The sequence below is a fragment of the Sinocyclocheilus grahami genome, unplaced genomic scaffold (genome assembly GCF_001515645.1).
Source record: "Sinocyclocheilus grahami isolate Dianchi unplaced genomic scaffold, SAMN03320097.WGS_v1.1 scaffold375.1, whole genome shotgun sequence".
Taxonomy (NCBI): domain Eukaryota; kingdom Metazoa; phylum Chordata; class Actinopteri; order Cypriniformes; family Cyprinidae; genus Sinocyclocheilus; species Sinocyclocheilus grahami.
In genome coordinates, this window is record NW_015505554.1 from 262,403 (window position 1) to 285,658 (window position 23,256).

At 40.7% G+C, this 23,256-nt stretch overlaps 3 protein-coding genes across 9 annotated transcripts in view; 2 read left to right on the plus strand and 1 right to left on the minus strand.

Moving 5' to 3' along the window:
* cacna1db (calcium channel, voltage-dependent, L type, alpha 1D subunit, b) overlaps positions 1-8,883 on the minus strand; it is an 82,999-nt gene extending 74,116 nt beyond the window's left edge. For 4 of the 6 annotated variants that reach the window (XM_016230696.1, XM_016230694.1, XM_016230693.1 and 1 more), the window contains exons 1-3: positions 8,120-8,722; positions 6,147-6,495; positions 5,068-5,173 (exon numbers count right to left, since the gene is read on the minus strand). In XM_016230696.1, the coding sequence (XP_016086182.1) occupies positions 5,068-5,173; positions 6,147-6,495; positions 8,120-8,147 (483 nt within the window). In that variant the 5' untranslated portion in view covers positions 8,148-8,722. The other 2 variants (XM_016230692.1, XM_016230695.1) reach the window with 2 other exon arrangements.
* Positions 8,884-11,662: 2,779 nt separating this feature from the next.
* On the plus strand, positions 11,663-18,485 carry LOC107549557 (mRNA-decapping enzyme 1A-like). The gene is made up of 10 exons (XM_016230686.1): positions 11,663-11,901; positions 12,332-12,372; positions 12,476-12,603; positions 13,839-13,905; positions 14,182-14,311; positions 14,456-14,542; positions 15,362-15,796; positions 16,616-16,669; positions 16,758-16,769; positions 18,411-18,485. Exons 1-10 carry the CDS (start codon positions 11,758-11,760, stop codon positions 18,483-18,485), a joined length of 1,173 nt encoding a protein of 390 aa, XP_016086172.1. The 5' UTR covers positions 11,663-11,757.
* Positions 18,486-22,042: 3,557 nt separating this feature from the next.
* Positions 22,043-23,247, plus strand: LOC107549567 (THAP domain-containing protein 8-like). 2 transcript variants are annotated; one of them, XM_016230697.1, is made up of 3 exons: positions 22,043-22,691; positions 22,786-22,891; positions 22,983-23,247. In XM_016230697.1, exons 1-3 carry the CDS (start codon positions 22,425-22,427, stop codon positions 23,120-23,122), a joined length of 513 nt encoding a protein of 170 aa, XP_016086183.1. In that variant the 5' UTR covers positions 22,043-22,424; the 3' UTR covers positions 23,123-23,247. The 2 variants fall into 2 exon arrangements, with proteins under 2 accessions (XP_016086183.1, XP_016086185.1); XM_016230699.1 differs by lacking the exon at positions 22,786-22,891 and having other exon boundaries at positions 22,983-23,047.
* The last annotated feature ends 9 nt before the right edge of the window (positions 23,248-23,256 follow it).

Sequence of the window (23,256 nt, forward strand, 5' to 3'; positions counted from 1 at the left end):
TCTCCGCTGACATTCAGGGATGTAGAGGTCACCTCTAGGTGCTGATCCATCATCTGAATTGTTCATTCAATGGTTTTGTTCAAAAACTCTGATCAGGAAAAGTAATTAGAATACAGTACTACTACTGTGTAACACAGGGGTCTCCAAACTTGGTCCTTGAGGGCCGGTGTCCTGCAGAGTTCAACTCTAACCCTAATTAAACACACCTGAACCAGCTAATCAAGGTCTTACTAGGCATATTACACACTTCCAGGCAGGTGTGTTGAAGCAAGTTGGAGCTAAACTCTGCAGGACACCGGCCCTCCAGGACAGAGTTTGGACAACCCTGGTGTAACACGTTATACCTAACTCTGCCCAAGACGATATTCATCATTCTGCAGACGAAAATCAGTTACAGTGGTTTGGAATGACACGAGGGTGATTAAATGACTACAGTTTCATTTTTGGGCAAACTGTCCCTTTTAAGCTCACAAAATAAAGTACTGAAGTAAGAATGTATTTAATTGAACAGCTGGTCGACTGAAATAAGGACCGTAGTGTGAGAAAGAAAGAGACATTGGATGGAGTGAGAGATGACAGAGGGAGTGAAGATATAATCCTCCAATGATCCTCTTTCATCACCCATCCACCCTCCTGTTTACAGATGGGTTTGTGTCAACTAGCGTGAGCACACAGAGGAAAACAACTGCAAGCGTATTTGTGTTTATTTTATGTACTGTACACAGCTGTGTATTTGAAAGCCTCTATTCGGCCTCATCATAAATGAACAGACACGCGAACCGTTCTTACTACAGTTCACCAATGCTCACCATTACACTCTTGTTCAAAGGGCTTTCCCAAAGGCATGTGTGGAATTGAGAATATAGGTTTGTAGGCTGGAAATGATCGATGAACATGCATGAATGAGTGCATTGGAAATCCAGAGAGAAAGAAAGGTTAAACACTGGTGTCACTGACTCGGGTGAGGCTAATCTTACTGGACAAGCTCAGTGCTGCTCAAAGCCCTGAGGCTCAGCAGACACGCTACCAACCACCAGGGCCGCATTAATGCATGGGCTTACCTGGGCTTAAGTCCAGGGCCCGGGCTGAGGGGGGGCCCCCGGTGATGCCAGAAATACTGTAACCGCATTTTATACCATTCCCTTCAAATTACACTTTATTGCTTTTGGTTTGAATGCGCGTGCGGGCGTTGCATGTCCTGCGCGAGAAGTGTCAGTAAAACGCTCCCAAATATGAAAGAGAAAAGGGAAAAACGAGCAAAAATAAAGTGAAAAGTCATGCAGTCAAATTTGTTGGGGGAAAAAATCCAAAGCTCACGGCATATTTTAACACATGGCTAAGAGAAGATGCAGATCACGGCAAAGGTAGGTCATGCTAGCAGTAGCTAGATACAGTAGGCTATAATTAGTCAAATAATAAACTCATTTCAGTATTAGCCATCACACACTAGAGCTGTGGAGTATGATCATTTTTTATGATGCATCGCAATGTAATTAAATAGGCCTATCATCATACATATTCATTAAGGCTACAGTTTTATTATAATAAATTACTCTTGTTATAGACTATTTTAATTAAGAAATGTATCTGAATATCTGTCTTGGTGAGTATTCGCGTAAACAGACGGTTAAACAGTTGTGGAAAAATCTAATGTGCAATAGGATTCATGATTTAGATCTTTATATAATAGCTACAACTCAAACAACGAAAGAAAAGAGGGAATTACTCCTGACTGAATAAATGTGTAGCTTTATTCTTTGTAATTAATAAACTAAAGATTGTGCAATGATTATACTTACATTTGATTATTCAGTTTCTGTATGTTTTGCTTCTGTAAAATAGATGTAAAAGTAAAGCACTGTTCATTTTTTTATAGGCCTATATTGTATTTTCTCTACAGTTTATTTGCATCTTTGTTTTTATTTTTAATAGGCTAACAAAGGTAAAATAACAAAAAGAGCTTTATTGTGATTATTACTATGGTAATTATTATTAATCAAATAATTGGAGGAGAAGATGCATTGTGGTGCATCATAATCAATCGAATCAAATCATGAAGCAACTGAAGATTCACACTTGCGATTTGGCCAAAGGGGCTCAACAGTGGTTCAAATTTTGATTTGCCCTGCCACAAAAAAAAAAAAAAAAAAGCTTTATCATTGTTTTTTCAATACCAAATTTATAGATAGGCCTACCTGTTAAATTTTACAATTCTCGATTCCAATTGAAGACAAGTCAGTAAATAAGAACAAATGAACCAATTATAAACAATAGCACAAACAGCCTAAATAAATGAATAAATAGAACAAAGATACAAATGTGTTAGGTTTTTGAGTTTGTACGTATTGAGGTACAGAAATTGAATAATCAAATGTAAAATAACATTGCATACATTTTACTTTTATATGTATTTTCCCGGAAAGAAACGCAATTCAGGCTTGTGCGCTGTTTGAGACGTGGCTCTATATGTGCACTCAGAACACACTGAATGGAGTCTGCATGAATGCTTTAAACCCTCTTGAATGTTTAAATTTCGTGACAAATCCGTCATCTGTCCCAAGCGTCTTTCACGCTGGCCCCAGGCTTATTGTCGAGCTTATTGTCGAGCTGGTGGCCTTAATTTGAATTAAAAATGCTGAAACACAACTTTGATAAACACTTAATATTAATATTAAGTTAGTTCATATTTATTAGCCTAGTTATTGCATTAGCTGTCAAGAATCAAGAGTCTTGATCAAGAGTCAAGAACTATCGTGATTAACAATATTTCACATCTTCTATTTCTTTTGGTTAATGTTAATAAATTATTTCACTATCATCTATCAAGGTAAATCAGTGACTTTAAAAAAATTGCATGTGTAGAGTAAGATTAGTGAAAATGTAAATTAACCTACCAGCCTGTTACAAAGATCCACAAGCAGTTTGACGTATTTGTAAAGGCGTAACTCAAAGTGCACAGAACGTTTTGTAAATGTGTACATTTACCTTTAATAATTGACCTTCCTCAGTTCTTTAATGTTAGTTCATAGTGCATTTAACCAACATTAACACATGCAATGTAATGCTCCACATTTTTATATAGATATCTGTGTAAAATATGTCCGGCTATGTGCATGTGTATTTCATGCAGTGGTATTTGTGTCTATTATATGACAGACCTGTTTAATCTTTTGTTATTGACATGTATAGCTGCAAAATAAAAGGCTGACAACTTGAGCTTTGATTATAAAGACTGAGTGAATGTAGGCTGTAGTTCTCGTAGATGAAGGGCCCCTCAAGAGGTAAAACCCAGGGGCCCCTTACAGTCTTAATGCGGCCCTGCCAACCACACTCGCTTTGCATTTAGAAGAAGAACGACTATACAGTATGTGTCATGATAACTAAACTGTATGAAGTCCAGAAACTGTTACAATGAACTATTACCTGCACTTGATTTATGAGATCAATTCACTAAAAATCATGCATGTGATCAGCTAGACAATTAGAGGACTGGATACATATGGTTCTTTTATCTTTCATCTTAAAAAATGGTTAATTAATATTCAGCACAGTCAACATTAGTATTTTATTTGACCTGACCCTATGCTTTCATTGCTCTTGGTTATTTGTTATTCTCCCGTCTACTTTTACCTCTTATGTAGCACAATATGAGTTTAGATATTTTTTCTACAATACAATTCAACAAGTTTTTTTAGTATGATTTATGAGTGGGATTATGTGCTTGTATATATTTTTTGTTGTTAATGTGTTGTTGTAGCTGTTGTTGTTACATTTTTCTCTTTTATTTTTGTATTATTATAAGATGCTATGTTTGCTTTTTTAGAGTGACTTTTTAACATTCTGTTAAGGGTCTACAGATGAAAAATAGCCTTCTGGCTGATTCTGGCACATTTAGACTCATGTTCATTAATGTGCATTGCTCCTGTAAACAAATAAACCTAAACTAAACTTGGTGCTCAGAAATGGTTAATTTTGAACCCCAGATGAGATGAGATGCTATAGGTGTCCTGCACACACCCACAAAATGGAAACAATCTATGCATATTCACAAGTTGTCAAATTTGAAAAATACCTTTATATCATAAGCAGTTAGTTAGGCTAAGGGGGCACTAGGTGCTATAAAACTTCTTTAATTTGTATGAAATATGTATCTAGCTGAGTTTTCTGTTCATGAATGGTCACTTTGTGCATTTATAGGTTTTGGTTAAAGATCTAATTCTGAGTAAAATATGCGAAAGCACAGAAAATCACGAAGGCCAAACACTAATTTACAGCACTGTATGCCTTGAATGCCCTGTATGCCAAATTAAGTTATGTAAACGATGCTGGCTATGTAGTGACCAGGATGGTTTCAGCACCATGGACAGCTCCAGGCACCTACTGTACAGTAAATGGTCCAGAAAATGAACCTCAAGTGACATTATCAGTGCATTTATTTCAAGATTTATTCTACACAGTATATGAATACAATATGATCCATTACTGCATGGACATTAAATAAAACCAGTGGTCTAGAAGATACAAATGAGATACTAAAGAGACCCATTTTCTTTCCCATGAGGTTATTTCCACTTAAGTGACGTGACATGTGGCTAAGTATGGTGACCCATACTCGGAATTGGTATGCTCTGCATTTACCCATTCAAAGTGCACACACACAGCAGTGAACACACACACACCGGGAACACATTTATGCTGCGGCGCGCATGGCTCAAGGGCACCTCAGTCGTGGCATTGAAGGTGGAAGAGAGCGCTGTACATTCACTCCCCCCACCTACAATCCCTGCCGGTACGAGACTCGAACCCGCAACCTTTGGGTTACAAGTCTGACTCTCTAACCATTAGGCCACGACTTATACATTAAGTAACAGAGCAACTAAACAGCAGACAACTCATATACCTAAAGACACAAACATGAGCAGCATGGATGAGCACCTTTTGAGTGTTTGCAAATTCGCCTTTGGGCTTGTGTTATTCCACTCTAATTCACTCGTCTAATATCAATTAGCAGAAACAAATCCCATAACTCAGCCAATGAGAAATCAGAAGAGACGTCACAGTACTCACCAAATCATGATTAGTTGAGTTGGAATCGTCTTCAGGAAAGGGGATGTAAACAGCTAAGGCCACACAGTTGGCAAATATTGACAGCAGTATAAAGATATCAAAAGGTCTGGAAATAATGTGTTTAAGGACAAATATGAAAACATCATCCATTTCCCAAATGATCCCAACCAATCAAACTTGATTAGAAAGAAAAACTGCAATCTTTTGTATTTGAAACTTTCAAAGCTGGTTTCTCTCATGTTCGAGAACTGTAACCTATGTCATTGCAGTGATATTATGAGGCATTTTAGTCTTAAAGCGTGACGTAAACTCTAGTGCTTTATTCCAACTCTCACTGACTCAATGGCGTTTGACCCCAATAACATCAAACCTGACTGGTGTTTTGTGTGTTTGGCAGAAGAAAGAAAACTGCCCAGGCTCATTGAAAATATGTGCCTCTAGCTACGTTTCTGCAAAACTCAAAAAATTTAACTATACATATGAATCATACTCCAGTTGAAATTAACACTGGAGGCAGTAAATCTCAGACAACTTTTATTCCTTTTCACACAAATTTTGATTTACAGGGCCAAAGTTTCGATTAAGAAAAGCTTAATTTTAAACTGATACTTCTGAACGTTAGCGTCACGTTCACGTTAGCGTTTTTAACACAGGTTTGCTCGGTAACTCATGTGATACGGTGTTTCACTTGTGAGGCGAAGCGCTCTGGTACGAATCCTGTGAAATTACAGTTCATCTGAATTCTGAACCGCCACAATATGTGCCTATAAACCAAAGTAATAAAAACGCCACAATACCTGCCTGTACCAGGGTAATAAAAACATGGCCACGGTCACGTATTGAACGTGCTTTTTAGCACCAATCACTGGACATTTCACTTTGAAACTGCCACGAAACATGCAATAAGGCACATAACATCGGTGTTGCAGAAACATTGCCACATTTTCAATGAGCCTGGGTTGAAAGGGGTGAATGCACTGTGTTAATAACTCCAGACAGCAAATTTGATTCTATAAATTAGCATCTTTCCTACAGGTCAGTGTAATCGAAGATCACCATCTCTGCTGATGTAAGGATACTTCCACTCCACTAAGTTAATGCACGCTCTGCGCACAGGGTTATTGAGAGTCAGGCAGAAAAGTGCTCTTGGAGGTCTGCTATTAGTGGTGCTTCCCTGTTTCTTGCTTTTGGCATATTGCTGGCGTTTCCTCTGGGCGAGCGAGCCGGCTGGAGCAGTGCTTGCAGCAGCAGAGAAGTTCATGGTTTTGGGGGTGCCCTGAGACTGTCTGGCTGCATTAATCGCGGCCTGCCAGGAGAGCGCGGCGGACTGGGCCGGTGAATGATGGCTGGTGATTGGCGGCGTTTCTGACCGGACGGGAGGGGCATCACTAGAGACGGGGGCTCTGCTGCCACTGGCATAGTTTGCCCCTGAAAAACAGACAGGAGAGAGAGAAAAAAGAATGAATCGTCTTTAAGAATACAAGCAATTCAGGAGAATAAATAGATGGACTGTATATTCATACATTTTATTTGTATTACTTGTGTATATTATAGTGCACCCCCAATCACAGACACCACTAGTCTGTTTTCACTTGTTGCATGAATGGCTGGAGGAGTTCAAAGCTGAGTGCACAATCAAAACACGCTGAAGAAACATCACTTTCAGGTTTTTGGCAAATTGAAAACAGTTATTTTACTCTAAAACTGAGTTTTTACAAAAGAAGAAAATATTCCTGGGTTTATCCATGGCTGTCATCTGATGATTGGTTTTAAACGCCTAGTTTACTTCTGTCCTGCATTAGAATATTTTTGTGTGTGTGTGTGTGTGTGTGTGTGTGTGTGTGTGTGTGTGTGTGTGTGTGTGTGTGTGTGTGTGTGTGTGTGTGTGTGAAATCTGCCCTCCAAACCGAAATTGTAATATACTGATATACTGAATGTTTTCATAATTATTGAATTCTATTCTTGCACACTGAATGGCATATAAGCACAACTAGTAGTATTACAGGAAGAGGAAGTGAAACATCGTACCGTAAATATCAACATCAATGTGATTAACATTTCATTATTTTACAATCCACAGTACTAAAATATTTTTTTAGTACACCATCCACATTAACATGAACAAACAGACCTCTTTAAACAGGCTTCTTTAATGTCAATCTAAAGAAAAGCTGTAAACGCAGAATTCTTTAACTATAACCCGAGGACTGAAGATGATCCAAACAAGTGTGTCAACAAACATTTACAGCATAAAACAAAATGACATTTCTGCTTTCTGTTCGCTTGGTTGTCTTCACACTGGACTCATGAGCAAGAATTGAGAGATCTGTTGTGTTCACACAGGTGTCCTGTGTAGCTCATCACCGTAACTATATGAACAGTACCTCTAACCACAAACAAAACACAAAGTCATACAATACCGACTGTCTTCGCTGCATGTGAACAGAGCTGTTTTGACAAAGTAAAAATTGTGTTGTTTTACAAGACCACGAGGAATTTTAACCAAAGTATGTTACAGACATTTCATGAAGACCCTAAGGAATCATACCAACTTGTAGAAAATGGACATCCAAATTCCCCTTTAACATTTCAAAACAAAGAAAGTTCTTTCTTTGACAAATGGTAGGCTTGTAAAGAGTCTTTCTTTACAATAAATTACACTCCAAATACTTTTTGTGTAAAGCAGCTTGTAATACTCTTCAATCAAACAATGTGTCAGATGGACACTGTGCCATGGGGTAATACTTCACAAGGTTCGAATCTTTAACATTAGTTGTTAGTGCATTTGGTAGGCTATCTGATGATTTTTCAAATATTTATACACACACACACACACACAGACATATGTATATATGACATCTACTCGAATCTTTCACTATGACACTCACTTATAAAGACTAGTACAATGTGCACTGAAGCATTCTACACAACTTTAACACGGACATGCACACTTCACTTTTAAATACAGTGTCACCAGTTCCTTTCAGTTAAGCCCTTTTAATATTAAACGAAAAGAAACTCGTCCATAAGTCACATCTAGGTTTGTGTTTACCTTCAGTCGGTTCCTCTGGCTCGTCCATCCCCTCCTCCACATTGAAAATCTGTTTTTATTATTTGTTATATTCCAGTTCGCGTGGCTGCATTAAACCATCTCATCTCTCATGTTTTGACTAGTGTGGATGATGCTGATGCTGGTGCTGATGCTGATGCTGATGCCTTGAGCTCCGCGAGCGCATCTTCGCAACATCCGGGTGTCGAGGACGCGTTTCACTCCGCGATGAAGATTACATCCACCGAGCGCCATTACAAGCGATCACGTCTAATGATGCCTCACTGCCATCATCAAAGATCCCTGACAGTCTATCAGGAATGTTATTCTAATCGACACAGCGGACCACATTAGAGAAACCCGAGCACCGTTTTTCTTTTATCCCCACCCCCGCGCACTCGCTGCAGTTGTGCGTCTGGTTTAAATTAAGGCCGTGTTCGGGGAATATTCAATTACCTTTGCAGGACATCTAACAGGCTTTTCAACAGGTCACCTAGCCTATCCCAGGCTTTTTACACTGAGTAATGTTGCTGATCTATACTTAGTTCACCTTTGGCTTCATAAAGTCAAGGTGAGGCTGTTTTAATTTTCAGATAAAAGTAAACTGAATATAAACTTACCTCGTATTCCCAGCATGAACGCCATTCATGTCTCTCAGTAAAGCAGCTCATTCGCTGAGTGCATGCTGTTTTCTGCTCGTTACTGCTATAGGGTGAAAGCACCGGGGAAGGTAAGGGAGTGTGGGGTTGGATCGCCTGTCTATAGCAGATAATCCCCATAATAATCCTGACTCAAGCCTTCTGTGCTACTGAGCTACTCTAGCGGACGCCTATAAAACTCACTCTTATAGTTCATTAAAAGTCATCTATCCGATTGTGATTTTTTTTTTTACCATAAACGATGTCAAATGCAAATAGACAAACGTAAATTAAGAAGTATATTATAGTTCATTAAAAGTCATCTATCCGATTGTGATTTTTTTTTTTTACCATAAACGATGTCAAATGCAAATAGACAAACGTAAATTAAGAAGTACATCCCCTATATTTTATTTCCATATGTAATGCAAAATTATTTAATCTTAGTTTTATTTCCCTTCGTAACACTCACACACACACACACACACTCTCTAATAACCACACACACACACACACACTCTCTCTCTCTGTCTAATAACCACACTCACACACACACACACACTCTCTAATAACCACACTCTCACACACACACACTCTCTAATAACCACACTCTCACACACACACACTCTCTAATAACCACACTCTCACACACACACACTCTCTAATAACCACACTCTCACACACACACACTCTCTAATAACCACACTCTCACACACACACACTCTCTAATAACCACACTCTCACACACACACACTCTCTAATAACCACACTCTCACACACACACACTCTCTAATAACCACACTCTCACACACACACACTCTCTAATAACCACACTCTCACACACACACACTCTCTAATAACCACACTCTCACACACACACACTCTCTAATAACCACACTCTCACACACACACACTCTCTAATAACCACACTCTCACACACACACACTCTCTAATAACCACACTCTCACACACACACACTCTCTAATAACCACACTCTCACACACACACACTCTCTAATAACCACACTCTCACACACACACACTCTCTAATAACCACACTCTCACACACACACACTCTCTAATAACCACACTCTCACACACACACACTCTCTAATAACCACACTCTCACACACACACACTCTCTAATAACCACACTCTCACACACACACACTCTCTAATAACCACACTCTCACACACACACACTCTCTAATAACCACACTCTCACACACACACACTCTCTAATAACCACACTCTCACACACACACACTCTCTAATAACCACACTCTCACACACACACACTCTCTAATAACCACACTCTCACACACACACACTCTCTAATAACCACACTCTCACACACACACACTCTCTAATAACCACACTCTCACACACACACACTCTCTAATAACCACACTCTCACACACACACACTCTCTAATAACCACACTCTCACACACACACACTCTCTAATAACCACACTCTCACACACACACACTCTCTAATAACCACACTCTCACACACACACACTCTCTAATAACCACACTCTCACACACACACACTCTCTAATAACCACACTCTCACACACACACACTCTCTAATAACCACACTCTCACACACACACACTCTCTAATAACCACACTCTCACACACACACACTCTCTAATAACCACACTCTCACACACACACACTCTCTAATAACCACACTCTCACACACACACACTCTCTAATAACCACACTCTCACACACACACACTCTCTAATAACCACACTCTCACACACACACACTCTCTAATAACCACACTCTCACACACACACACTCTCTAATAACCACACTCTCACACACACACACTCTCTAATAACCACACTCTCACACACACACACTCTCTAATAACCACACTCTCACACACACACACTCTCTAATAACCACACTCTCACACACACACACTCTCTAATAACCACACTCTCACACACACACACTCTCTAATAACCACACTCTCACACACACACACTCTCTAATAACCACACTCTCACACACACACACTCTCTAATAACCACACTCTCACACACACACACTCTCTAATAACCACACTCTCACACACACACACTCTCTAATAACCACACTCTCACACACACACACTCTCTAATAACCACACTCTCACACACACACACTCTCTAATAACCACACTCTCACACACACACACTCTCTAATAACCACACTCTCACACACACACACTCTCTAATAACCACACTCTCACACACACACACTCTCTAATAACCACACTCTCACACACACACACTCTCTAATAACCACACTCTCACACACACACACTCTCTAATAACCACACTCTCACACACACACACTCTCTAATAACCACACTCTCACACACACACACTCTCTAATAACCACACTCTCACACACACACACTCTCTAATAACCACACTCTCACACACACACACTCTCTAATAACCACACTCTCACACACACACACTCTCTAATAACCACACTCTCACACACACACACTCTCTAATAACCACACTCTCACACACACACACACACACACACACACACACACACTCAGGCGACAATTTCAAGCACTATACTTTTTGGAATTACATAAAATACTTTCTAGAGCACAATTATTTACTTTAAACAAAAAAGATCCTGGATTACACTTTTAAAACTGCTTTAAATATCGGTTTAACCCAAATCAGTACACGACAACAAAACCCTCCAAAGGCTTTCCGCGAATTTTCAAAAGGGCAAATAATAATAATCAGAAAGACGGTCAAATTTACAGGCATACATTACACAAAGTATATAAATGTACATTTATTTGAGCGATATTATCATTAGACTGGCTCTATGTACACATACTGGGCCTGAGTGAGAACGGTTGCTCAACGGAACCATGAGCGAAACCTGGCCGAAGCACGGACATAAGGAAACGGCAACCGGAAGTGTTCGTCCTGAAAAGTGTTCCGTGCAGGCGCAGTGTAAAGATCAGAGTGTATGGTAAAGATGGAGTGTGTGAATAGAACGGGACAGCTCATGAGTCTGGCGGCTCTGCAGCAGCATGACCCCTACATCGTGAACCTGCTGGACGTCGCCGGACAGGTCGCGCTCTATACTTTCAGCTCCAAAGCTAACGAATGGGTGAGACTTCAAAACGCGTCGCCATGTCAGCGCGCGCACGTCAGTTAGCCTGCAGCTGCTACGCTCTTTTTGTCCTTTCTGGTGTTTGTCTGTTTATTACCCGTTATATCAGTTCACCAGGAGCGTGCAGGGGGTAAGCTTACTGGAGCACCAGTGTCTTATATTAGCAGTCGAGATAAACACGCCTAGGAGCTGATGCATGACTCCAGGCGAGCTCGCCATCTGATGATAAACTAATCTGAAAGTACAATCAGTATGACTTTCTGTCAGTCTTCTGCCAATGAAAAAGATATCAGCTTTTATCTGACAGTACAGTCACGACAAACTCAAAGCCACGCTTCAGTCAACGATTGTACTTCTTTTGGGAAGTCAGTGTATTAGTATTGAATATGAAAGCTGTTTGAAAACTAACACATCTCTCTGACTTTAGGAAAAGACTGAGATTGAAGGCACATTGTTTGTGTATGCCAGGTGAGCGACACTCGCTATAATAATAATACTAATAATTCATTAATAACACGCTGCTCTGTCATGTAGTGGTGTGCTGTAATGTGAGGATGGCTGGTTTCTGCAGGTCGGCTTCTCCCCATCATGGCTTCACAATTATGAACCGTTTGAGTGCAGAAAACTTAGTGGAGCCGATCAATAAAGACCTGGAGTTCCAGCTCCAGGACCCTTTCCTACTGTACAGGAACGGCAACTGTAAGTGTTCATCTGTTGTCCATCCGTTGCAGTGAGAAGAGCCCTGTTTGACTCGTGCATCATGTGTCATCATTGACTCTGCAGCGTCTCCCTTGTAAAGTGTGCTGTATCATATTCCATACGCATATTTCTAAGGCCTCCAGAGGATCAAAACTTTGCTGAAAGACCTGTTCTGCTTGATCATCTTTAGCATGTAAAAGGCCTTTTAGTATAATTGTAAAAACGTCCACCTTCAGCTTGTGCTTCTTTATGCCGTCACATTTTTACTGATTTTAATCACGTAAATATAAGAATAGCTTTTACATCCGTTGCATTTCAAGATGAACACTTACTGGACTGAAGCAACTTAGATTTATGCATTTATTAGACAAATCATGTTAAGATGTGAGGATCAAATCCTCCGTCAGGCTTTTGAGGAGCATTTATTAACTATAGCGTTTTGATCATAAAACCAAGCATGTAACTAACTAAGCATCTGCATCAAATTGCATATTTATGCTCCGTTTGGGCCTCTGAATAAAAAGTACTATTACGTACTATTTGAGTCATAAAAGCCTGGTGTATCAAACGTGATGCTAAACAAAGAACACGCATTGCAAACATATTTTAAATGTGTTTTATATTTTGTCCGAAGGTTCAATAAACTGTTCTTTTTAAAAATGAAAAACAAGTATTTTATAGGGTTGAAGAACTTTCTTTACTAAGAGTGAAGCAAATAGCAGATCTTCCTATTAATGAAGCAAGACTTCTGAATATTATAACGAACACCTTCATGTCACTGTCAGTCTTGTTGGAAGTGAAGTGATGAATATATAGTGCATGCAACTTTATCTGTGTAGGGTACATGCACATCAAGCGATAGATAGATATATATTATGTAGCCAATTTCAGCTGCTTGATTGTGTATATCGTTGCAAAATGTAAACTATATTATTGTCCAGCTCTAATCTGCTATGCGATTATAAGGCAAAAGGTATTGAGATATTATAAACATTAACATTATGATTTTCAGGAAAGCTGCTTTGAAACTATTTGTGTTGGCTTAGTAAAACAGTTAATGTTTTCCAGTGTGGTCACACATTTTAGCTTGTTTATTCGACTGATATTTTACTGTAAGTCTCTGTAACTCGCTGTTTGTTGAGCTCTTCGCTGTAAGTGTACACATGTTCACAGCACAGCCCCTCTGTACCTGTGTGTTATCTTCTGTGCTTTATTTGATTGCGTGTGTCTCTCAGTGGGCATCTACAGTATCTGGTTCTACGATAAGGCCGACTGCCAGCGGATTGCACGGCTCATGCTACAGTGAGTATCCGTGATTTAACACCCAGCTTGCTTCAGTAAAATGTTGGTTGCCTGGTAACTAGCATGGGCTTGAGCAGTTGTCATGGTGATGTGTTGCCGTGGCAGGCTGGTTGACAGTCATATGCGAATGGGTGGTGAAATCGCCCTAGTGTCTGCTCATTAATATGTCACTGTGTGAATGGAACGGTTGATTTTGAGTAAATAATGAATTTAACTAGAGTAGCCTGAATTGCTGTTAAATCTCTGTAGTCCCCAGCTGTTTTTCTGTGTGTGTAGGATAGTCAAACAGGAGGCGTTGCGAGCGTCTCCCGACAGAGGCCTGAGCGGCAGGACCAATGGTTGTGTTCAGAGCAGACCCACAGATATCCTGGAGCTGCTCAGCAAGGCTAAAGAGGAGTATCAAAGGGTATGACCACCCTCACGGCTCATTTCCCTGCTGTTTTTTTGCTGTTCACTTTCACAGCAAAATTGCTGCTCAAATTGAAAGCACCTAGACCTGGTTATCCACACTGTTAAGATCTATTATTATGTATTTTGTGTGTGTTTCTAGAGTCAGTCAGTGGAGAGAGATGTTCGGGTGAGCTCTGCACCGTCACACGAGAAGAGAGAGGACATCCCAGCCGCTCAACACGAGAAGGTGCTGCTAATCACACACATCCAAGAGCACTTCTACTAGATTTGTACAAACATTTTTTGCTCTTCTATTATAGTCAATACTAATCATCTCCGCCCAGTTGCAACAAAGCCCTTAAGTTAAGAAAACCCGAAGTTATCAGGTTAAGGATACCCTCTGTTAAGGATATTACCAAAACAGGTCCCTGCTAAACTTATAAGTCAGTGGCTGATTTTGTGTTCATTTACAAAGGACGAAATACCTAGATGCATTAATATTAAAATATGATATGGTTTAAACCAGTGTGTATTGTCAAAAGCAGCCTAGGGTGAGTTGAGTAACGTTGATTCAGGACAAATATATTGTGGAGAGCGATGCGAGTGGTGCTCTGTGGCAGACAGGATTTTGTTCAGTAAAATAAGAACAGAAGCACAGTGAACAAACTGTTGTAATGGACTGGTTAGTTAGGATGTAATTCATGAAGTATTGTTACACTGTGCCTGGTGTGTAATTGCTGTATTATGTCCGATGAAGCATCCAAAATCCAGTATATTTTATTGCACTTTCACATAAGCTTAATTAAAAAGAATGTCAACTTGCATGGTTTGCTCACAGCAATCAGTGCAAAAGACCGCGTGAAAGAAAACAGACTGTATGTGTTACACTTATAATGTAGTGTTACAAATATAATGCTTAATCTTTGAAAATATTAATTTTGTAGCTTTGCTACTGTCAGAATGTGAGCTTGATTTGCAACACACATGTTTTGTGACGTCACTGTGTGTGATCGACCCATGAAGAAATGGTAAGTGACATGAATCTGTTGTTGTTTCCTCTCCACAGTCCGGTCACTCAGTAGTGAAGCAGATCACAGTGGAAGAGCTTTTTGGCAGCTCTCTGCCCAAAGAAGCGCCCCAGTCAACAAGCTCCACTGTGGGAGAAAGCATGCGTGGGCCTGCGTTTGTTCACTCGGTGGAGCCTCTCCTCGCTCCTCGTCTCTCTGCTGACCCAGGAGGCCCGGTGCTGGTCTCTCTCTTTCAGGGTTGTGGCACCCGAGACCCAAGACCGTCTGCTTCAAATATGGAGGACAGCGGGAGCAGTTGTGGTTCGGCTGGTCCACTTCCTCCTGCATATACGAATCCCCCCACAGAGGGTCATGGGATGCCTGTGTCACTGCCAGGGTTCATGCCCGGCCCACTGGTCACCCCACAGAGCTTCAGAGAATCCGCCTGTAAAGTTTCAGGGCCCTTCACGGGAAAGGCTGCATTGTCGGCACAGGTGAATACACCAAACAGTATTTTCATGGTATGTGGTATTTTTTTTTATTTTATTGTATTTTAATGCAAGTGCAGAAATGATTGATAAAATGACACACTGTTTCCTGCAGTACAGGAGTGGGACTCTTTATGCACCTCAGAATATGTTCTGATTCGTACTGATGTACCCGTGGTTATGGGCGATCAGTGTGAATGTCACTAACAATGTCAAAACTCTTTTAAAAGAAAAGCCCAAAAAAAAAAGATGAATATCTGTAAATAGTAAGAGTGTAACAATACACTCATTATAGGGGTTCTGTACAATACACAGTACTGATCTCACAAATCTGTACTCTCAGGATACAACAGCCAAAATACTGATGGCTAGGGGTTTATTAATATTATTACTTCTAAGGCATGATAAACAGTAAACAAAAAGTACTGTTCGTAAGAATGCTACATTTGCATGATACACGCACACATGTGCTCTGTCACTGATTACATAGATGTAAAAATATTATTTGATTGATTTTTTTTAATACATTTAATGGCAGTGCATGCTTATCCAGAAAAATAATGTAGTCCCAATCTTAATTTACTGGTAAAATCATACAGTTGGAAACAAGTCTAAACCATTTTGTGATTGCAGACCTGCTTTGATTGATTAACGGCTCTGACTCGTTTGAAAGTAATTCAAACCAATTAATTGGAACGATTCGTTTGTGAATCAGACTACTATGCGTTTTATTCATTTTGACATACTTTAATGAAAAACACAGAAAACATATAACATTTCAAATGAATCTTGTTTTTGTATAAGATCCCTTCTTCTCTTTGACAGAGTAAAGAGGCGAATGCCTTTACACAGTCCTCGACTCTGGTCAAACCCATTCCAGTAAGTGTACTTTTAGGAAGCATGGTCAGGTTTGATGTATTATTTGGTGGCAGTAACATTATGATTGATGTCTCTCTGTCATGTGAAGGCGGGGCCAGCTGTCCAATCTTACTCCAAAAACACCGCTAACCTTGTAATTGCAAACAATTAGGCTACATTATTATTTTTTTTATATGTATATTAAAATACTGGTAAATATTAACAGCCTATTTAGTTCCCCTCACTCTACAACATATATTTAAAATTTAAGAATGAAAAATAAGTAGTAAAAATTAAATATTAAACAAATTAGGCTATAGTGGTGTTCATTATAAACAGCATACAAATGTCAAGCAAAACTGAAAAGGCATTGGGCTCATGAGCCTGTCTCATACCACAAGAATCCAAATGTTTCCATTTTTGCCATATTTGTAACATTTGTTTGCATAACGTCTGGGTTACATATGTAACCCTCATTCCCTGAAAGAGGGAACGGAGACATCATGTCCGACGAATTGGGACCTCGCTTAGAGAGACCATACCACTTCGAGTGTAAACTAAATGAGCCAATGCACATTGGCATGCGATGATTGCATCCAGCTGCCACTGATCACAGCGTGAGCATAAAAAGGCAGCCAGTGCAATGCATACCAGGTTTTTGCTGAGGAGCCGAGCCGGTAACCCGGCCGCTCCGCGGTGGTACAGCAGCCGTGGCGACGGGATGTGACGTCTCCGTTCCCTCCTTCAGGGAATGAGGGTTACATACGTAACAGAGACGTTCCCTTTCAGTCGGTCGCTCTCGACGTCACGTCGGTGACCGATGAATTGGGATCCCTACCAAAGCGCCATGGATGCTGCCCCTTCCAGTGTCCTGTGCAAGCCTCCTGCGCCCCTTTTTGGAGTAGGCCGGGGCTCACAACAAGAAGACCAGTCACTGTTGTCATAGCACTACCCACTCAGTGAGATTTGATAACACTGGGAAAACGTGCCCGTTCCACTTGGAACGGGAAAACGTGCCCGTTCCACTTGGAACAGGAACGTTGCGGAAGCCCCATCCTTCCCGAAGGAGGAGGGGAGCGATGGGTTTCCCGGCCAGTAGGAGGTGGTCTTAGGACACAACTGCATCACTACCGACCGCTCCACCGGGGGGATCACTATATACCACTTAGCTGCACCCCCGTCGATGCAATCATTGCATGCCAATGTGAATTGGCTCATTTAGTTTACACTCGACGTGGATTGGTCTCTCTAAGCAAGGTCCCAATTCGTCGGTCACCAACGTGACGTCGAGAGAGACCGACTGAAAGGGAACTATTATTCATTACGTAGCCTAAACATGGCTTTTATACTTCACTCATGTTCTAATATCCGTGTAAAATCCTTCACATGTGCAACATTTTTTGTTTGGGCGCTGCACGCTGATTTTTACAGCGGACCTTTTAAAATAAACTGTGTAACTTTTATGTTTGGTTGACTGCATTTTAGTTTGATGATGAATGGCTGAAATGTCAGGCAACGGTAGAACTAATCTTTGTTTGTGTGTGTGAGGCGCCTATGCGATCAGATGGATTTAATCAAATAGATAAAAAATCAAATCAGATAAAAAGAAAATAAAGTGCATTAAGAGTGTCACAAAAATGAGCGTAGCCTATTTGTTGCACAGTGGGGGTTTTTCCCTTTTGTTAATGTTAATTATATTATAGCCTATTATATTTATTTTATTCCTTTTATAGACTTAATTTCTGTTTTTCTCCTTTCACAGAAGCGCTGCAGGTGTATGATGCGACAATTGAATCCTCATGGTCTTGTTTACGCTGGTATTTGCAGGTTAGATTAGGTTAGGCAGGGGGGCACCAATAATCCTTTCATCAGTCCTGACTGTCCATTGTAGTTATGCCCCTACCATACTGTGATGCCCTGTCCGGCCGGAGTGACGAGACTGTCCACTGTAGTCTCATGATGTCTGATTTGGTAGCTGAACCAAACCAAACAGTTATAGATGAACACAGGACAGACTCAATGACGGCTTCAGCAGCTCCTGTGGCAGGTTGAATTTCCTCATCTGGAGAAGGAAATACAGCCTCTGCTGGGCCTTTTTTACAATAGTCGATGTGAATGTCCCACTTCAGATTCAGGGTTTTTAGAGGTGCAGTCATCTGTATACAAGGAGAAGAGCAGTGGGGAGAGAACGCAACCCTGGGGGGCACCAGTGCTGATAGTGAGAGTCTTGTGATGTGAGTTTCCCCAGTCTCACTGGCTGCTGCCTGTCTGTCAGGAAGCTGGTGATCCACTGACAGATGGAGGTGGGTACGGAGAGCTTGGTCAGTTTGGTTGAGAGAAGATTAGTCATGATGGTACTGAAGGCCGAAATGAAGTCCACAAATAAGATCCTTGCATAATTCCCAGGTCTGTCGAGGTGTTGCAGGATGTAATGCAGTCCCATGTTGACTGCATCGTCAACAGACCTGTCTGCTCTGTAGGCAAACTGAAGAGGATCCAGCAAGGGTCCAGTGATGTCCTTCAGTTAGGCCATGACCACAGACGTGAAAGCAACAGGTCTGTAATCATTAAGTCCAGTGATTTTGGGCTTTTTGGGGACCGTGAATGATGAATGATGGTGGACCGTTTGAAGCAGCAGGGAACTTCATACAGTTCCAGTGATCTGTTGAAGATCTGTGTGAAGATGGGGGACAGTTGGTCAGCCCAGACTTTTAGACAGGCAGGTGAAACACCGTCTGGGCCTGAAGCTTTCTTAGTCTTCTGTTTCCTGAAGACCTGGTTCACATCCTCTACACAGACCTTAAGAGCAGGTTGAATGGTGGGAGAGGCAGGAAGGGGGGTTGCAGGGGGGTAGGTGTATATGTGAAGTGCAGATCAGAGCGGGTGTGGGGTGTGAGACTGGGCTTTTCAAACCAGCAGTAAAACACATTCAGATTGTCAGCCAGTTGTTGATTCTCCACAGACTGTGGGGGTGGTGTCTTGTACTTGGTGATGCTCCTCAGACCTGTCCAGACTAGCACTGGGTCGTTGGCTGAAAACAGTTTTTTCAGCTTTTCAGAGTAGTTTTTTTAGCCAATCTGATCTCCTTTGTTAGTATGAATCCTCTTTGGCATGATGAAGCTTTTTGAGTTTCCCAGTAAACCACAGTTTATCATTATTGAATAATAAGAATGACCTCGTGGGGATGCACATATCCTCACAGAAGCTGATGTATGATGTTACAGTATCTGTGAGCTCATCCAGCTTCAAAAACACTCCAATCAATGCAGTATGAATGCAGACTTGTAAATCCCGCTCTGCTTCATTAATCCATCTTTTTACAGTCCTAATTACAGGTGTAGCTGATTTCAGTTTCTGCCTGTAGGTAGGTATAAGATGAACTAGACAGTGATCCGAGAGCCTCAAAGCTGCCCGTGGGACAGAGTGATATGCATCCTTTATTGTGGTGTGGCAGTGATCCAGTATACAGGTGCATCTCAATAAATTAGAATGTCGTGGAAAAGTTCATTTATTTAAGTAATTCAGTCTGTTAACATGCTTGGATACAGCACTCTGTGAACAGTCAGCTTCTTTGGCAATGAATGTTTGTGGCTTACCCTCCTTGTGAAGGGTGTCAATGATTGTCTTCTGGACAACTGTCAGATCAGCAGTCTTCCCCATGATTGTGTAGCCTAGTGAACCAAACTGAGAGACCATTTTGAAGGCTCAGGAAACCTTTTCAGGTGTTTTGAGTTGATTAGCTGATTGGCATGTCACCATATTCAAATTTGTTGAGATAGTGAATTGGTGGGTTTTTGTTAAATGTGAGCCAAAATCATCACAGTTAAAAGAACCAAAGACTTAAACTACTTCAATCTGTGTGCATTGAATTTATTTAATACACGAGTTTCACAATTTGAGTTGAATTACTGAAATAAATGAACTTTTTCACGACATTCAAATTTATTGAGATGCACCTGTATTACTGTCTCTGGTAGGGCATGCTGTCTGTATTTTGGCAGTTCACAGGAAAGATTTGCTTTTTTTAAATCTGAGATTTGGTAGATGGATACTAGGAAGCGCTGTTCGGAAGCCGCGTTTGCGGAGCTTAACCAGCACGCTGACTAGAACATCCAACAAACCGTCTAAATAATCAAAACTGGAACAATTTTGTCTGGTGTGTGTTGCCTTATGTCCAGTAGTTTGTCTCTGGTAAAACTGATAGTAAAAGAATGACTAAAGAACAGAACAAACAAACAAAAACAGCTAAAGAACGGGAGAGCTCCACACCATGGCAACCATAAACGGCGCCATCTTGAGTTTATTAATTTAGCCACTTTATTGCTAATGCTATTTAACGCCTATTAAATGCCTGGGGTTGTGTTTGTTTTATTCTAAAAGAGGCAAATTAGATCTAGCAGTTTTTTGTAGCACTTGTTGTTTGTCATTTCTCCGATCACAAATGCAGACATGGTTTTATGTTTAAAGACAGTATAAGTATAAGTCATTATAATCCGTAATTATGCCCCCACTGGATGCAACAAATGCCTCGTTTATAATGGGTTTTCATGTTTGTGAATCCTCGCTCCGGCCTGACAGGGCATCACAGTATGGTGAGGGGCGTAACATTTCTGTCACACGCTTGAGGTATTCGGCCAATCACAACGCACTGGATAGCTGGCCAATCACAGCACACCTCGCTTTTCAGAACGATGAGCTTTTTAAAAATTTACGCGTTTCAAAAATGCGGGGCATAGAGGAGAAACAATAATGTACAGTATGTGAAAAATAATGTTTTTTTTTACCTTAAACTACATAAACACATTTCATTACACCAAATACACAACATAATGTTATTTTTAGCAACATCACATGACCCCTTTAAATCTAAAGTATGATTGCGACAATGTAATCCACAGCACTCCAGTCCATCAATTAACCTCTTATGAAGTGAAAAGCTGCGTGTTTGTAAGAAACAAATCCATCAAGATGTTGTTGTCTTTTTTTTACTTTAAATGCACCCACATAATTTGTTTAGAGTTGTTTTGGCTTGTAAACAGTGCTTGATCTGTGCCTTTCTCTCCTGATTCAGACCAGACAACTGGAGAAAGCGAAATTATAGATAAAGGTCTTTTATTTTAGCCAAAAGCAATGGTTTGAAGTTAAAAACATCTTAAGGATGGATTTGTTTCTACAAACACACAGCTTTTGGCTTCACAAGACATTCATTGATGAAGTGGATTTGTGTGGATTATTGTGATGTTTTTATCAGCTGTTTGGACTCTCATTCTGACGGCACCCATTCACTGCAGAGGAGCAAGTGATGGAAAGCTACATTTCTACAAATCTGATGAAACAAATTCATCTACGGATGTGTAGTATAAAATCTCAGCAAATTTTCATTTTTGGGTGAACTATTCCTTTAATACAGAGAGGATAGTCCATAATAAAGAAAAAGAAGATATAATTAATCATCTCAGCAAACATGAACTGGGACAATGCATGCATTTCAGCCAAACAGAGGAAGTAATGCACATGAATGGAAAGACTTGAACTTAAAGACTTACTATGTGTGCTTAACATCACAATGCAAAATCTACTTAAAACTGGTCCAAGACAGGATTACCAGGATTTACGTGTTATTATTATTATTCCTCCCCCTCTCCTGTCGGCGCTCCACGCAGTATCCAGACGGTGGCGGAGAGGCACCTAAACTGGTTTGCAGACGCCCGTTAAACCTTAGAAGAAGAAGAAGAACAACCGCATAGTTGTTTAAAGAGTTGTGACGATTGCAAAAATGGCAAAGAGGTGTGTTTTCGGCTGTTTGCCCAACAAAACCCTTTTCAGTATCCCACGACCACCTTGGCTACGGTCCCGCTGGCTTGAGTTTTTGCACTTTGAAGAGGAAGGGTTAACGGTAAACTCGCGGCTGTGCTCGAGGCATTTCACGCCCGAGTGTTTCCAGAATTTAACCCAGCACCAAATGGGGTTTGCCAGGGTCTTGTATCTGAAGAACACCGCTGTTCCGTCGGTGTACACGGTTGGCGCATCACAGAGTATGAAGGTGAGTGTATCTAGATGGCGTGCTTATGTTAGTAATGCATACCACACGTGTTTTAGCCTTTACTGATCGGGCCTTTCTCGCGTCTGTCCGACAGCCTCGGACGCGGGATGTGGGCTGCCAGTGTTCCGCTCAAACCCCAAAAAAGAGCACCTCGGTTCAAGCCTCGTTCCCAACCCCTAAACCGAAACGACGTAGTAAAGGTGACATCTAGGTCGTTAATAGCTTAGGTTTAGCGCACATTAAGTACTTAAGTGTCTTCTGTTTTCTTCCCTTGTTGATGCGATGAAACAGCTGTTCAAGTGAAGTCTTCAGAGCATGCTGATCTTGTTTGCGCCCATCTGGAAACACCGGAGCGCGCAGCAACGCCAATCAAAGCATGGATGATTTCACCTATGAACCAGAAACCACAGAAGACCGTGAAAGGTGATTAATTCTCTGTAGTAGTCAGACCTGTGTTTTGAAAAGCATATAATCTTGGGGGTGATATAAGGGGTTTTGAGTATAGACTCTTTGTTGTTGTATTTGTGTGTATTTATATATATATATATATATATATATATATATA

What these genes read in the sequence shown, in the direction of transcription:
- LOC107549567 (XM_016230697.1), top strand. Translation starts at nt 22,425, where the DNA reads ATGGCAAAGAGGTGTGTTTTCGGCTGTTTGCCCAACAAAACCCTTTTC. An exon ending in GCGCATCACAGAGTATGAAG is followed by an intron (nt 22,692 to 22,785) that starts GTGAGTGTATCT and finishes TCTGTCCGACAG; the next exon opens with CCTCGGACGCGGGATGTGGG. An exon ending in ACCGAAACGACGTAGTAAAG is followed by an intron (nt 22,892 to 22,982) that starts GTGACATCTAGG and finishes GCGATGAAACAG; the next exon opens with CTGTTCAAGTGAAGTCTTCA.
- LOC107549557 (XM_016230686.1), top strand. Translation starts at nt 11,758, where the DNA reads ATGGTAAAGATGGAGTGTGTGAATAGAACGGGACAGCTCATGAGTCTG. An exon ending in ACATTGTTTGTGTATGCCAG is followed by an intron (nt 12,373 to 12,475) that starts GTGAGCGACACT and finishes TGGTTTCTGCAG; the next exon opens with GTCGGCTTCTCCCCATCATG. An exon ending in CAGCCGCTCAACACGAGAAG is followed by an intron (nt 14,543 to 15,361) that starts GTGCTGCTAATC and finishes TCCTCTCCACAG; the next exon opens with TCCGGTCACTCAGTAGTGAA.